The 16,454-nt window shown below is 34.0% G+C and overlaps 1 protein-coding gene across 4 annotated transcripts in view; it reads right to left on the bottom strand.

Moving 5' to 3' along the window:
• LOC126735592 (transmembrane protein 94) overlaps positions 1 to 16,454 on the bottom strand; it is a 105,177-nt gene that overhangs the window by 72,806 nt on the left and 15,917 nt on the right. For 3 of the 4 annotated variants that reach the window (XM_050439630.1, XM_050439631.1, XM_050439633.1), the window contains exons 6-8: positions 8,610 to 8,750; positions 7,837 to 8,041; positions 7,613 to 7,722 (exon numbers count right to left, since the gene is read on the bottom strand). In XM_050439630.1, the coding sequence (XP_050295587.1) occupies positions 7,613 to 7,722; positions 7,837 to 8,041; positions 8,610 to 8,750 (456 nt within the window). The remainder of the gene's footprint in view (positions 1 to 7,612; positions 7,723 to 7,836; positions 8,042 to 8,609; positions 8,751 to 16,454) is intronic. The other variant, XM_050439632.1, reaches the window with a different exon arrangement.

Here is a 16,454-nt window from a genome sequence, read left to right as displayed (position 1 = left end):
TTATAACGATAACTTTAAAAAAGCGGAAAAAAAATCTTGTTTTGTTTACATTATCTAAACACCTTAAAAATTAAAGTCCACAACTAAAATAGTATTCATTATTGTTAAGTACACTGTTACTTCGCACCAGCAGGTACATATTATTCAACAACAAATAAACCAAATACAATCATATGAAACTCCTGTTCTATTTATCACAATTTAGCGAAAAGCTTTGATGTTTCTGTTGTAAGTATATTTAAATGTTCCCATTTAATTTTTAATTTTTTTATTTTACCCATAACTCCTCTTAGTTTTAACCCTCTACTGCATGAATTTTCCAAAAAAAATTTTTTTTTCTGGAAAAAATATATTTTTATGCTGTATATCTTATTTTTCGACGTATACGTATTAAAAACATTTTTTTTGTTTTATTTTTTTATTTTTAGCCAAAAAAAGAAATGTTCCCGAAAGGGAACATTATGGATTAATTTTATATAAAGGTAAGTAAAAATAATTTTAATTCTTATGTAAGTATAATATTTTAGGAAGTATGGAATTTAACAAAACAGTTTTGTTTTGAATTACAACAAAGATGAACCTTACATTTTAAACATTTAACTCTTGATTTGCCGTTACATTGTGGAAATTTACATCTCTCCCTTTCCACTGTCCAGTTTGGGCAATGGCCAACACTATCTAATTGAATTGTCCTGGATGGTCCAGCTTCTTGGCATCTTCTTTTTGGTATAGGTAGAATTTTATTACTTGGTCGTCCCCTTTTATGACTATTTGGAAAGCCTCTATTGCACAACTGCATAGCAAGTTCAGTTTTGAAAGTCAAAAGTGGTATAATATTGCTTTCTTGTCCAAGTTGTTTTTTAATTTTTTTATCTAATATCCAGGTATTTACGGCAACCACGTCAAGCATATGATAAAATATTCTATGGTACCATTTGCGACTCTTCATTTTTATAGGGTAAAGGCCAAGTAACGAATCCTGGAGATCCACTCCCCCCATGTGTTTATTATAAACTCAAACAATATCGGGACAATCAATTTCCTTTTTAGTATTCTCGGTTTTGAAAAATCTTTTTACTTTTCTAACAGGTTCCGTACCGCAATAGGACGAAGCCAAGGTAACAATTTTATTGTCATACCACTGAACTACTCTTATTTCAGATTTTCCCAAAGTTACTGACTTTTCTTCTATTGTCCCTCTTCCGTTTGTTTTCATTTGTTTTTCGGTTTTGGGATTGAAATTTTTAAGGCGGTTCTGTCTAATAGTGCCGACACTTTGAATACTTTTATCCGCTAAGTAAGCTATAAGAGGTAGTGAACAAAAATAGTTATCATAATAAATTTTATGATTTATGTTTGGAGGAACATCTCTGCATAATCGAACAATAATGTTACTTGCTGCTCCTAAATTTGGCTCTCCTTGTATGATCTGCGTTGCATCCTTATCTCCATAAAGCTCAAAGTTATATGAAATTCCTGAAACTCCAGAAAGTACCCACATTTTGTAGCCCCATTTATGAGGTTTCTTCGGGTTATAGGTTTTTAGACTAATCCTTCCTTTGAACGGTATTATTTGTTCGTCGCACGACAAATTTTCTTCCAGAGGCAATTTTTTACAGGCAATTTTTATTTCATCCAGAACTGGCATAATTTTATCAATACTTTTATCACTTGTCAAATTATCTGCAAAGTGGATATTTTTTTTTAGCTTTTCGAAGCGGTTTACGGTCATTACATCTGCAATTTGCGGAAATCGAGTGTTTGGGGACCAATGTCTTCTTGTTGTGGGTTGTCGAACGAGAGATGACCAATAATAATTCCAACAAATCGTTGTAGTTCCTCAACTCCTGTTGTGAAAGGTACATTTGGATTTTTTGTACACTGTACAGGCAACTTTGGCGAGCAGTTTCTTCAAAAAATTCTTCGGAAAGAAAAAAAGAAAACAATTTATACGGAGTATTCAGTTGCAAAATTGAATCAGGCAACTGTTCACTTCCAAGAAATTGTGTGTTTAGTTCATCTGTTTGGCTGCGTGTCTCTGTCCATTTTATTTGAGATATATCTATATAATTTAGACGTTGTCGTAAGACGGACAATGGTATGTTGTCATCTGGTTCTTCATCGCTGCTAGTAGTGTATAAATCTTCATTTTCTGGCTTAGGGCTCTCCCGAATTTCGTCTTCAGAAAGTTCCGAATCTTCGCTTTCATCAGGAATATTCCTCACGTGAAAAACGGGTTGAAGTTTTTTTCCATAAAAATTTTTGGTACTTATTGGCGTAAAGTCATCTGGATCCATTCTGAAAAAAAAACAATAATTTAGCTAAAAAATATACTTGTCAAAAAAAAACAAAAATATCTAGTACCGAAGTAATTTCTACGCATAATGTTCCCGGATGGGAACAAAAATATAAATATGTTTTTTATTACTTTATTTTCAAGAAGTATTTGAAATAAATGTACCTTATACTAATTTATATACTACAAAATGATATTTTAAAAAAATAGTAATTATTACTTACCTAAAAATATAATTATTTACCACTAAAACTCGCACAAAAACACGTTACGTCTCGTCAGAACAGTAGAAACCAAAATATGGAATATTTTGTCTTGGCCTACCATCTAGTGGGAGAATGACAAAGTTTTAAATAATAATGTTCCCGAGAAGTCACTCAATATTTTGTAAGTTTTATTTAATAGAAATTATTGAAAAATGATATTGTTCCCGTTTGGGAACAAAATGCAATAGAGGGTTAATATACTTATTTAATTTGTTTTTCATGTATTTTAATTGTTGATAATATTTTTTTGACCACTGTATAACATACCGTTTTGTGTTGTCTATAAATGTTTTTTTTTAAATTTTGTAGTACCCTGAAGAAGGCCTAATAAAGGCCGAAACGTTGGCAATTAAAGAAACAATTTGAAAAGCTTGGATTTTTTTTTGACCATTTATCCAACTAAACACTTAAAAATTAAAAAAAAAACACTTCCAAATGTAAAAATACTTCTAATAGTTGCACCAAAAAAAACTTTTTGACACTGACAACAACAACTAAAAAACCAAAATTCTAACATTTAATTTAGATAGTTATTTCTTTAATTTTACATTTTATCATAATTTTTCATTCAAAATTGCTTATGTAACCAGTATTCATTTTATTTATTTTATTTTTATTTTATTTATTTATTTAACGGTATCCACCAATATTACAAAAATAATACAACAATATTACAATATTACAATAATAATACAACTTAAGCTAGATAATAGTAAGACATAAATCAATCAAAGTTACAAATTAATTTAAAGAAACCTGTGAAAGTAACGAGTCATTAATTAATTAATTAATTTAAGAGAACTCCTAAAACTGCTAAAAGAAACGTGCAAGTCAAGACTATACCTATCGAAAGAACGTTGTAATCTAGTTATAGTCTATTTTCTTTTTGGTGAGAGCATAGTGCCTCATTATTTATGCAGAAGTAGCATAAATATAGGGTAAGTCTTCCATTTTTCTACATGTAACAAAATGATAAACCAGGCTGTTTTTACCAATTTTAAGTGGACAAGTCCTGTATGGTCTCAAATACAATAGGTCGTAAAATTCAGAACAATGTTTTCGAGTTCATTTTTATGACAAACGGGTTGCCAGTGTCGTCCCGGCTATGGATATTGATTTTAATTTTTAAGTTATAAATAATTATCTGTTATAAAAAATTTATAAATAATGTTGGATTTTATCTATTATCTATTAGATAAAGATTTTTAGAAAAAGTATGGTTGGTAGGTATAACCTATATTTATTAAATTAACAAGAAACATTTCTTAAAAGCGGAAAAGCCTCATTATAAAACTATGGCAAATAAAATGAAATATAAAAATTTGATTAATACCGCAATTTGATCGTTTTTTAAATGCTTAAAAAATGTTTGTAAAATAATTTCATTTTTTTAATACCAACCAATAAAAAATGCAACTCTTCAAACATATCTTGTCATTTATAAGAAAGGTAAATAAATATAAGGATCTTTTAATTTATTAACCATATTTACATATATTACAATAAAAATATTTACGAAATATACAAAAAAAAATCAATTTATAAATCACACATTTCATTACTCTCATCGCTTTCATCCGAATCAGACATTCTCACTGTTATAACTAAGAGTTCGACAGTTTCTTCTAGAAGATTATCGAGGGTCCACATCTTTTCTTCTTCTTTTATAGCATGATTCACAGCATTGCTCCAGTTTTCTTGGGTAACGTTATCCACTGCTGCTTTCAGAAGTTCTCTCACATCTTTCAATTTAAAGGTTTTATTATTTCTAGCTACAAATCCTTTTACTTGAGCCCAAATTAACTCTACAGGATTTAATTCACAATGGTAAGGTGGCAAACGAAGTACAGTTATATTGTGTTGTTTTGCCATTTCGTCAACAACGTGTCTTTTATATTTTGATTTATTTTCTGTAACTATTATCAGAAGCTCTGCTTTTACCGCGTCATCTCCAAAAGGTATTTCTTTTTCGGTAAGCCAGTTTTTTATTTCCCCTTTTCGCCAGCAGGATAATGGTAATTTTTCTATTAATCTTGAATGGTAGCTGGCATTGTCCATAACAATAATTGAATTTTCGGGAATTGACTTGATCATTTCGGAAAAATAATCTTCAAAAACATCAGCGTTCATTTCTTCATGGTAATCCTTAGTTGACTTCGAGTCGAATTCAAACAGAGCGCCATTTAAAAATCCTTTATAGCCCCCAATATGTGTAATTATTAATCTGTGGCCCTTACCAGAAGGAGACTTCAAGCCAGTCGATAAACCTTCTAAAAAAGCCTGACGGGAGCTTCCAACATTTTTATCCTGCCAGCACTTGCTCACGGTGTGTCCTTCGTTAAGCTAGGTTTCATCCAAATAATAAATGTTTCTTCCTTCCTTTCGATACTCCTTAATTTGCCTTAAATACTTTCTTTTCCAACATACTATTTCTTCTTTATCTATTAAAATAGATTTTCTATTTTGCTTTTGCCAAGAAAAATGTAATTCGTGTAAAATTTTCCATAATTTTTTTCTTCCCATTTCTGGAACATTTTCGTCTTCTTTTATAAGTGTCAAAATTTTGTCGATAGTTGGGATTTCATTCTTAAAATAAAATGAATGTACTGTCCTCCTGATGATATGCTTTGCTGTCTCATCAACGGCTATCGGCTTCCTACCGGCAGTTTTCTTTACACTCTTCTTAGGCAAGTTCTCACGATTTTCACTTTTTCTATCACTAAGAAGTCTGTAAATTGTTGCTTTACTTGTGCCTGTCATATTGGCACATGTAGAAACTAGATTTCTAACAGTACTTAGAGGCATTTGATGCACAAGTGCATCATGTACGTTTAGTACTATAGTCCTTGCTTTAAAATCTAAAACACCTTTACACACTACGGGGCTAAACTTTGACATTCTTACAACAAATGCGCAACAATACTGAAAAATAAATTAAGTTTTTTAGGATATAGATACATTATATACCATAAAATATAACTACCTGTTTGCATTTAAGATTGCACAATTTAGGTATTTATAATACTTATACCTCCATATGTACCTACCTAGACAATATCTACTTATAAGGGTTAAAAAGAACTTGTTCATTAGGTACTTAAGTAATTCAAAGAATTTGTGGCTAAAATTGACCTATTTCTTGCACTATTAAATAAACCGAACAAATGAAAACATTGAGATCTTAATGTACTTGAAAAGTGGGACGCCAATGGTTTACGACCGTTTTATGGCTATCGACCCTTTCGTGTGCTCCTACAGATTAAGAAATGGATTATATAGGATTATGCTGTCCATAAGAACTACTATCAAAATCTACATAGAAGAGTTTTTTCAGTCTAGTCAATTTTTGCACCCGAAAATTCAGCCTATTTAAAAGATAATCACAATCAGTCATGCCAGATATTAATTTAAAAATAAAACACAAGTCTGAATTATTACGCCTTAACTCAAGTGAATCCAAAGAGAGAACTGACATGACCGGCTTGTAATCAGTATGACCATTAGCTAATGGAACCTTAGGTTTAAAAGAACAATTTCTTAAGAATTTATTTTGGACTTTGTCAATATTTTCAATATGCGATTTATAAAATGGAGACCACACGGGACTAGCATACTCCAAACCAGAACGGACTAACGAACAGTACAGAACTTTATAGACAGAGCATGAGAAGTCTTGACTGCATCTAGTTATAAATCCTAGATTTCTATACGCTTTCTGAACTAACTTTTCAGCATGAGACAAAAATGTCAACTTCAGAATCGAAAATTACTCCGAGATCCCTAACTTCCGTTACCCTTTTTAAAATAGTGGAACCTATACTATAACCAAACGATGTAAGATTGCGAATTCTTCCAAAAGTTATTGAATAACACTTCGGAACATTTAAATCTAAACCATTAAGGTTGCACCATTCATAGAGATTATGCAAGTCATCCTGTAACAATTGACATTGAACATTAGAATCAATAGACAAAAACAATTTCAAATCATCAGCAAATAATAAAAATTCACAATTTCTTACAAATAATCCTATATCATTAACAAAGATTGTAAAAAGCAACGGATCCACATGTGACCCCTGAGGAACGCCAGATGGCACAGAAAAGCTGCTAGATAAGAAGTTATTAAGCCGTATACATTGCGATCTACCCAGTAGATAGTCCCTTAGCCAACAAATAACATTTGATCCAAAACCCAAAACTTGGAGCTTTGCCAGTAGAAGCGCATGATTAACTCTGTCGAACGCCTTCGAAAAATCCGTATAAACCATACGGAGCATTTGTACCATATGCTTTGTAAAAAAATGCGTTCTTTCTGAGTCTGCATTAAATTGTGGTTTTCATTTAAAAAACATATTAATGACGTCATATCTTTTTTTTAAGTCACCCTATATATTTAACTTCCACGTAGAATAACCCTAAAGCAAATATTAAAATCGACGGGTTCGGGCATTTTTTTCAGAAACGGTCCATTTCATTTTTATTGAATTTATCCGCTACTTTTCAGATGCACTGTATATTAACCAGAGAATATACATAATAACCACTTATTGCATTAACCGTAACATATATACGGAACAAACTGGGCGATGTGTTAACTATATACATGCTGCATGTTATATTTAAAAAAGCACGCCAAAACTAACGGTCTGCCTCTGAAAAACAGAGAAATAGGAAGCTTTTTATTACGTTTTGATAGGCGAAAGACCCTCGTGTTGTACCAAACAAAAAAAAACTGAATTATGATCAATATGAATGAAGGATCCACAATTTGCTACAATACTTAAAAACCCGAAATAATATTACATTATAATAACACAAAAGTAGGCGTAAATGGTTTTGATCAAATGTGTGGTAACAAAAGTAGACACTTGTTTGCAATAAATAATTTTTGAAAAATATGAGTTCCTTACCTCAGCATGCAGCTTGTTTAATTTCTTTGATATATTTAACTAGCATTTTTTTAAATTTCGGTAAATCTTTGTTTTTTAAATAGTTTTAATTTAAAACATTAATAATTTTATTATTATTCTATATTAATACAACATACCTGGTTTCAGAACCTTCACTATCTTTGGTGTTGTTGTGCAGAAAAAAAACTTTTTCAGCAGTGGGATTGGGCCAAGAGAGAATTCCTTTTTTGTCCACACAAGCTAATGCCTAAAAATCATTAATTAGAGTTCAACATCACAATTAATATTCAATATAATAATTTGTCAGTTAAATGAATTTTGCAAGCAATTTTAATAGTGACTAAGTGTTATCTGTACTTACAGAGACAGATCCCAGTACATGCAATATATTTACAGTTCTGCACAAAATTTCCGGCTTTCCTTTGCAAATATCTAAGAAATTTTTGTACATTTCTTTCCAACTGAACGCATGTTCTTCTGCAAAATCTGTTTGGGTGTCGGTATCCTCTTCTAATGGATTGTATTTATTTTGAAACATTCTGGTTGCGTCAAAGATTGTTTTAAATCTAAAAGTATGCAATGCTTTAGACATAATTCATTGCTATAAAGAAAATAGTATTGGGTAACAACCCTGTTTAAGGTATTATTAGTACAGATTGAGATAATGGACAAAATAATGATTAATAATGATACGATTCTTAGCAAGTTTGAACTGATAAAGGAACTGATTTGATTCAGGCGTTCCAAAAATCCATAATAATCTTAACAATAATTATTATTAACAGACCTTTATATTTTCTTAAGGAATCAATGCTAAATAGATTCTAGTAGTTTGAGTTTCTTGCCAGAACGTAAGATCCAATATCTATTTAAAAAATTATTTGGTATGCAACGGTTAGCAATTTATGTTAGAAATAAGAATATTTAAACTCTTCAACCAATTCTATATAATTTTCCATATTATTTTACCTCAAACTATAAAATGACAGAATAACATTTCTCTCATTGGCACTCATTTCAATCAAAAATTTCTTTCCTTAATATGAAATAACTACCTAGATTATTAAATAAAAAAATAGGTACAGAAGAGAATAGAAACAACATGCATAAATTCATTCAAAAGTAAATTATTACCTTGCCATTCCCACATAATTCGATATATTCCATACTAAAGGAAATATTATAGGAAGAAGTGGAAGTATGGCATTACTAGGACTAATAAAAAATATGTTGGCTACTGAATATTGTCCCAAGTACTGTCGGAAATAAAAGTATCTAAAAATTAAAGAGGAAATAAAATATTTACATATTAATATGACATTTATTTATAATTATACTATTTGGTTTGTGGTTGTGTTAAGAAAAACTAAGCCCCTGTGTTCAGTAATGGCATTAGCCTTACTTGCATTAATTGTTTAAATACTTATATTAATCTCACTTCTTTAAGTAAATTTTAAATGATCCCTATATCTAAAAGTATGTTTGCTCGTTAACAGTAAAATTCCTCATTCCCCTCCTAAAAATAAACGAGGAACCAGACGTGAGAGGAGTGGACAAGCACTTAAAAGGGAACCATTTTCGTGTATTTGACGCATTTTGGTATATACTTCACTAGTACTCAAATTAAGTAGCTAATCCTGTAAAACCTTGCCAAAGTTATCGAAAATACCGGTCGGTAGCGGGAGTGACGGGCAGCTCAAGTATATAGAAGAAAGGAATCAACAGTCTGGTATGTTCATTTTTTATTATCCTTTTTCTCTCATAAATTTATTGCTCTCACCCCCACACCCTGAGTGTTAAAATAGCCAATGTTTTATACTAAGGGCACTACAATAATGTAATGGTTATAAAGATGCATACAGACATAATCAAAATAATAAAATTTTAAAAAAATACTTTTTTTTTAAGATGACAATTTTTACCGTCGACACATCAGTAATTTATTAAATGCTATCATAGCATTTGAACTGACTATTACTGCCTTTATTTTTCCGTGTGGATGGGCGATATGAACGTCAATTTTTTTGTATGTGTCAATTTGTTCTACTAGTACTCTTAAAGCATTTGTAATTCCTATTCTCTCGCAAGCTGTAAAAAATGCAACGCGAGTTTCAAAAACTAGTTGTACTTTGCTGGATTTAATTGTTCTGTTGAATATTAATATGATGCGCGGTGACGTGAAACATCAGAATATACATGAGACTTTTATACACGATTCCTTAGTAAAAAACTTAAATAGATTGTCTAGGAGTTTTCAATGTTTTGATCTTGAGGCTGACCTTAATAAATACAAACTGAGGACAGATTTTTTTCGAGAGTTTATGACGGTCAAATTATTGACGTTATTTAATTGCCAAGCAAGTACTCAAAAAGTATACGAAACAACACCAAAGGCACCATGGTTTACGGATGTAATAAAATACATGAAAAAGGAGCGAAATAAATCATTGTCTAAATATAACGGAAGAAAAAAACAGAAATTGGCATTATAGGAAATGAGGAACTATTTTACAAATGCTTTTTGGCAAGAGAAAAAGCCCTATTTATAATTTATAGCACATAATAGTATTTGTAAAAATACGTGGAAAGCTTTAGATGATCTTAATAATTATGGTAAACAAAAAAAACAATATAGCCATACCAAATAATTTAGAAAATCCTGAATCTATTTCACAGAATCTGTTAATGCTTTAGTGACAGACATTACTGACGATCTGTAGTTTTCAATTTGCATTTAGTTTAAATAAATAAATAAAATTTGTTTTAAATGTAATATCTACTATTTAATCAAATGTCTGTGGGTCTGATAGACTATCCAAATGATTAAACTCTGTTGCCCAGTAGTAATCCCTTTCATCCATAACATTTTAACGAAGGCATTCTGTAAGGCCAATTCCCTAAGCAGTGGAAATCATCTGTGGTTCTTTCTTTGCATAAAATAAGTCAGAAACTAGTAACGTTACCTGACTTATGACCTATAAACTTTGTGTGTCTAGGATTCTTAAAAATGTAATTTATATGCAAATACAATGACAACTTGTCTCATGCCCTACTCTCTCTTCAGGATTTTGTAAAGGCTATAGAACAGTGTCGAAGTGTTTAGAGGCAGTAGCCGAATATTCTAAAAATATTCAGTTAAGAACGAAAAATAAAACGAATTGTTAACAAAAACTTCATAGGGGCATTTTTAATATCAAGTGTTGCCTCCACGTTCCCAAATGATTGCTCGCATTCTTCCTGGCATACCTAAAATTAAGCGACGAATGTCTTCTTGAGAAATCAGGACCCATTCTTCGAAAAGAGTGTATTGTAATGCATTTAAGGTTACAGGAACAAGAACACGACTTCGTTTCGACCACATTTTGTAGTCTTCGCCCGAACATGTCCCAAATATTTTCAATTGGATTCGCTTCTGGACTTAACGCTGGTTACTCCAAGATAGGAATGTCTACGTCGTTCAAATAATTTTGAATAATTCTCGCGGTGTGAGGTCTAGCGTTATCATGCATCAAAATTAAAATATTTCCAATGAAATCAACATAAGAAACCTCAAAATCTTGCAGAATTTCATAAATGTACCTGACATCAGTTAAAGGGCCTACGACTCTGTGCGTGCCTCTAGAGAAATTCGCCATATACATATAAACTCCCTTGGTAGCTTACTCTAGGACCTTTAAATTTTGCAAAACATTTTTGTGGTCAACCCCATACAGTTTCACGACCAATCAGTAAACAAAAAGCGGCCCTATTCATTTTCACAGCACTGTTCATGATTACTGGCAACCTGAAGTCACGTAACATGATGACGTCTAAGAAGCTCTGAACCTTTCGTGGGTCCATGATTAGCAAGATTGGCCCTTCGGTTACATTGGAATTCCGGACATGATGAAGTCGATATCTGATTCCTAAAACTCTAGCATGACGATCGCGAGAGAAAATTATAAGGTAAAACTTTATAAGGGAAAAAAACGATCATCATGAGCATTAGTCCTTCTAATCTCATCATCCTTCAATCTAATTCTATCTCATTGGGAACCAGTTCCAAGTAGTCTAATGTAATCTTCATTTTCCAACAAGCGTGTATAAATACGGTGCACACTGCTATTTGATATGAGATGATAACGTTGGACAATATACCGTCCTTTTCTTCACTTTTTGAAACAACGCAACCGTAGTATCCGCTGTTTGAGGACTAACAGCAGGCATTTTTAGTTCAAATAAACGTAATAAAACTTTTAGACGACTTGCTAAACAAAACTAATAAGATTTACTTTAACTCAAACTCGTCAAAACCATTTTTTGTAAAGTAACGGTACGTACAATTACCCCCGTCGAGTATACTACAAAAAGAACAACGTGCACTTTATCCTGGAATGTGATCCAAACTTTCATCACACAGCCTGGGGTAGCACAAACATTAATCACAGAGGTGAGACTCTCTTTAACTATATACTTGAAGAGGGGATAATAATTAATAATACAGGCCATGAGCCAACCTTTATCACTAAAACCAGAAAAGAGGTACTAGATTTACCTATTAGCTCAAACTATATCGGCAGCAAGGTCAGGGTGGTGTCATCGAAGCCATCATGCTCAGATCACAGACACATACGGTTGGACATTGCTATCGGTAACAGACCAATAGTTGAGTACAGGAACGTAAGAAGTACTGACTGGGCCAGATATAAATCGACCCTACAGAGGAACTTACTATCTTGTGACAAAACTAAAAAGAATCATGATAAGCTAAATTACATGGCTGATAAAGGGTCTGAAGCTAATGTAATAGCATATCATGAAAACTGAACACTGAAGGTGAAGCGGGACAATCGTGGCACACCTTGGTAGAACAACAATCTGAACAAAATGCGTTCTGAAGTACGCAAACTCTTCAACTGTACCAAAACCAGTAACAAGTGGGAGTCATATTAGGGCGTTAACCGACTACAATAAGGCTACACGTAAAGCTAAGACGGATTCGTCGATAAGGTTCTGCGAGGACGTCAGTGAAACGCCTCGCAGTGCAAGGATATGCAAAGTGTTCTCAAGGAAACGTGAATAGGAGCTGAGGTCGATAAAACGCCCTGATGGCATTTTCACACAAACCTGACGAGAGACGCTTGAAGTCCTTGCACAAACAAACTTCCCCGGGTCCGAATTGCTTCATTACTTTAAAGAAAACGCTGAGCCGGAACCCCGGCGACCATTCAAAGAAAACTGGTTTTTTACCAGAAGCATAATGCCGGCTAGTGTGGTTAAAGGTGCTATTAAATCATTTTAGCCCTTTAAATCACCAGGAGGGGACGGAATCTATCCAACACTTCTTCAAGTTGGGCTGGACCTAGTTTTACCCACCTGTTAGCACTACTTAGAGCCAGTCTACATTCCAATGTGCTGGAAAGCCGCCAACGTAATAAGCAGGGCGCCCACTGAATCGGCATCGACCGTCTCGGCACGGTCGGTACAATCGGCCGGATTTGCTTCGCATGTATTTAAATGGGGCCGCGCGCACTGAATCGGTTCGGTACGTTCGGTCGGTTCGGTTTTCTCCGGCGACGATCTCATATTGTGGGGAGGAAACTTTTGCCGATTGCACCGAAAGCCTGCGACTATTTCAGTTTTTTTTTTCGCATATAGTGAGGAAATGTTTCAAAGAATTTTAAAAACCGTTGATTTGATAAATGTCAAACGAAATTTTAATCGAAGCTGCTCGCAGTTTTAGAATATTGTATGATAAACAAAACACATATTATCATGATAATTTAAGGAAAGAAAACGCTTGGGAGGAGGTATCCAAATTAACTGGATGTTCTGGTAAGTGTCATTTATTATATCTTAAATCGGTGTTTTCGTTATTTACTGTTTATTAAGTTGGCATCATCAGGAGATTTTAAAACTAAGTTTTAATTATCTGAGGATGCCAACTTGGTCGGCGAAATGTGCGAGTGTGAAAGTTCTCATTTTGGTGTTAAGTGGTGTACAACTCTTGCTTTGAATACATTAATTTATGTTTTTACAAAAATACACAAAAAAGATAGGTTATTATATAGTTCACGCATTCAAATGCACGTTGGAATGTTATGTAATAATTTATTTTATTTGACTCTATACAGGGTGTCCCACAACGAATGCCGGCTATCTATATCTCGTAGAGTTCAGAAATTTTTAAAATTTGACAGTATACCAACGTTGAGGCGCAATTAGGCTAAAATAATTTTGAGATGGCGCAAAAACCAGTTTTCTTAATGATACAACCATCCTCTTTAAATTATTTTCTAAATAGTGGGATATAAAAAAATTAAGAGGGCGGAGGCATGACACTATACAAAATCACCCTGAACATATTTTCATTCTAAAATATTTGAAAAACGTTGCTTCGTCCTCCAGCAAATCATAAAATAGATATTCTCCGAAATCTCTTCTTTTCAAAAAAATATGCACCCAAAATCTCCTACGCTTTTCTACCGCTTATACTTCAGCACAGGCTACTGCAATCATAATATCCTCTTCAAAATCTGAGGAACTGCTCATTTTTTTTAAAAACGCTTAAACGAGAGCTTAATCACAATACTTCTATATGCTCGAATAGTCGAACCACTTTTAAACGTCGTCGTGTCTTCGTTCTGCCGATTGTATGAGCGCTAGTTACCGACTGAACGGACCGGACCGACCGAGCCGATCCGATTCAGTGGAGGCCCTCCTATATACATACCGGGCGACCAATTGCCGAGGCATCTTGACGGATGTCAATAAGTCTGACATCCTTTCTGTTGAAGACCCTGGAAAAGGTCATTAATGGACATCACAGATGTGGCGCTGGAGAAACGGCCAATCGATGTCCACCAATATGCCTACCAGGCAGGATCAACAGACTTAGCCCTCAACAATCTTTTAACGAGCATCAGTAACTCACTGAAACAAAAGGAAGTGGCAGTGGCGGCCTTCTCAGACACATAAGGGGCCTTTAGCAATGCACTGCCACGCTCACTGTTATCTGCAACTGAATGAAAGCCATGCTAAGTGACAGAAGAATAACGACAACCTTACAGGGCGAACGTGTGCACTTCAGAGCCGTGCTCCTCTCCTGTGGTCGCTACTCGTTGACAACCTGTTGGTCATAATTCGACTGTAGGAGGTCGAAGTCCAAGCTTACGCAGATGATATAGCGATCCTGTTAAAAGGAAAAAATGCGAAAGCAATCTTAACACCACTACAAAAAGTGCTGGACATCATTCTAAAATGGTGCGAGAGCGAGGAAATGTCGATTAATCCGCATAAAATAGTAGTGCCATTCGCCAAAAAAAGAAAAATCCTGAAAGGTGAGACCATTCAATTTGCAATGAAAGCGAAAAATCTTGGACTTAGTTGGAACTCGCATCTTGACAAAACAATCAAGAAAGCAAAACTGTCCCTATGGAAATGACGCAGGATATGCGGCAAAGCCTGGGGAATGAACCCAAAACAGATGTTGAAGGCTTCACCGTTTAAGGACTTACCAGCAGCTATGGCTTCCCTATCTGAGTTGATCTTAAGCAGCTTTTCTTGCTTTGAAATGTTATCGGAGGCTGCTCGGGCAGCAATGGACATTGGAGTTGGCGGTAAGGCTATATGCTGGGAGGGATGTGCTTTATCGCCATCTATTACAGTACCAGCAGGCCACATGTCTGTCTCTTTCGTTTTTCTCTTTTCTTGTCTGTCTCTATCGTTTTAGGAGATCCTTGTTTTGCACACCGCCTTTAAAACTAGAGGGTAAACTGTGTCCATCCTTAAGCATAGGAAAACATCGAATAAAGTCGTTGGTGCCAAGTGTAATCTTAATGTAGTGTGCAAGCTGACTCATAATATAATAGGCAGGTATGTTTTCTACAACAGTGTAATGCCATTCATCACTGGGTATTTGTTCTGAAGAGGTTTTCTGAGTTTTTGATGAGGTAGACATTTCAGGACTTTTATCAGTCTGGGTCGAAATCGTTTTTTTGATTTTAGGTGCAGTATAATTAATAACAGATTTTTCTTTAAAGTCCATTTTTTTAATTCTTTCCAATTTGCCGGCCATTTGATTTACGCTTTTTCGTAAGTCCCCGATTTCCCTTATTAATTCCTCCTTTGAAGGGTCCCGAATCAGTATGTTTACAGGCTCCTCATGATTACCCATTAGCAGAAGCGAGGAAATATTAAATATGTCCTGTTTCATGTCCCGAATGGGGTAGAATAATGACTCTTGCCCACTCTCAGATCTGTTGCTTGAGAGCAGATTGTGAATGTCATCCACTTTTTGGTAAAGCTCTTTCCATTTGGAGTCGTGATCGGTTAGAATTTCATAAACTTCATTCACCACGGGAAAAAGGTCATTATTTTTTTTTAAACATGTCTCAATCGCTTCCAAAACTTCCAAGGGAAGTTGCGAATTTTGTAGTTGGGTGACTTTTTCATGAAGGTATTTCATATTCGGGGAATCGCATAAAGAGCAGAAAAATCTTACGTTGTTGTATTTTTGGTTGTATAAGGCCTTGGTAGTTGTTTTGTCCAGGCCAGTACATGACATACAAAAACTTCGTCGGCACTCTCCACTACAGCGAACTTATTATATTTTTCTTTTTCCAAGATGTTCTTCTGGCAGGAATCGCACTTATACTCGGCCATCATAAAATAATAAAGTCAATGACAATTCAAACAAAAAACAGTCTGGTGGACAGGAACTATTTGTAAAATAGGAAACAGGAACTATTTATTTTGGAAAAACACACGCGCGGCGCGAACTAGACGAGGTAGAAAGTTCAAGTTCAAGTTTACTAACTGTTGTGAAAAGTCAATGATTTTTTGCAAACGGATAATTATTTTAAAACAAAAACAATAACGCGAACTACTGATTAAAACCGGAAGTTTACGCACCACAAGTACTGTGACTTCGCGATAATGTAGGATCAAAAACAGAGAAAATTTAAACAAATTAAAACAAAACACATTATCAAAACCAGC

This window comes from Anthonomus grandis, chromosome 4 (genome assembly GCF_022605725.1).
Source record: "Anthonomus grandis grandis chromosome 4, icAntGran1.3, whole genome shotgun sequence".
Classification (NCBI taxonomy): Eukaryota; Metazoa; Arthropoda; class Insecta; order Coleoptera; family Curculionidae; genus Anthonomus; species Anthonomus grandis.
This window is presented reverse-complemented; position numbering and strand designations above follow the sequence as displayed.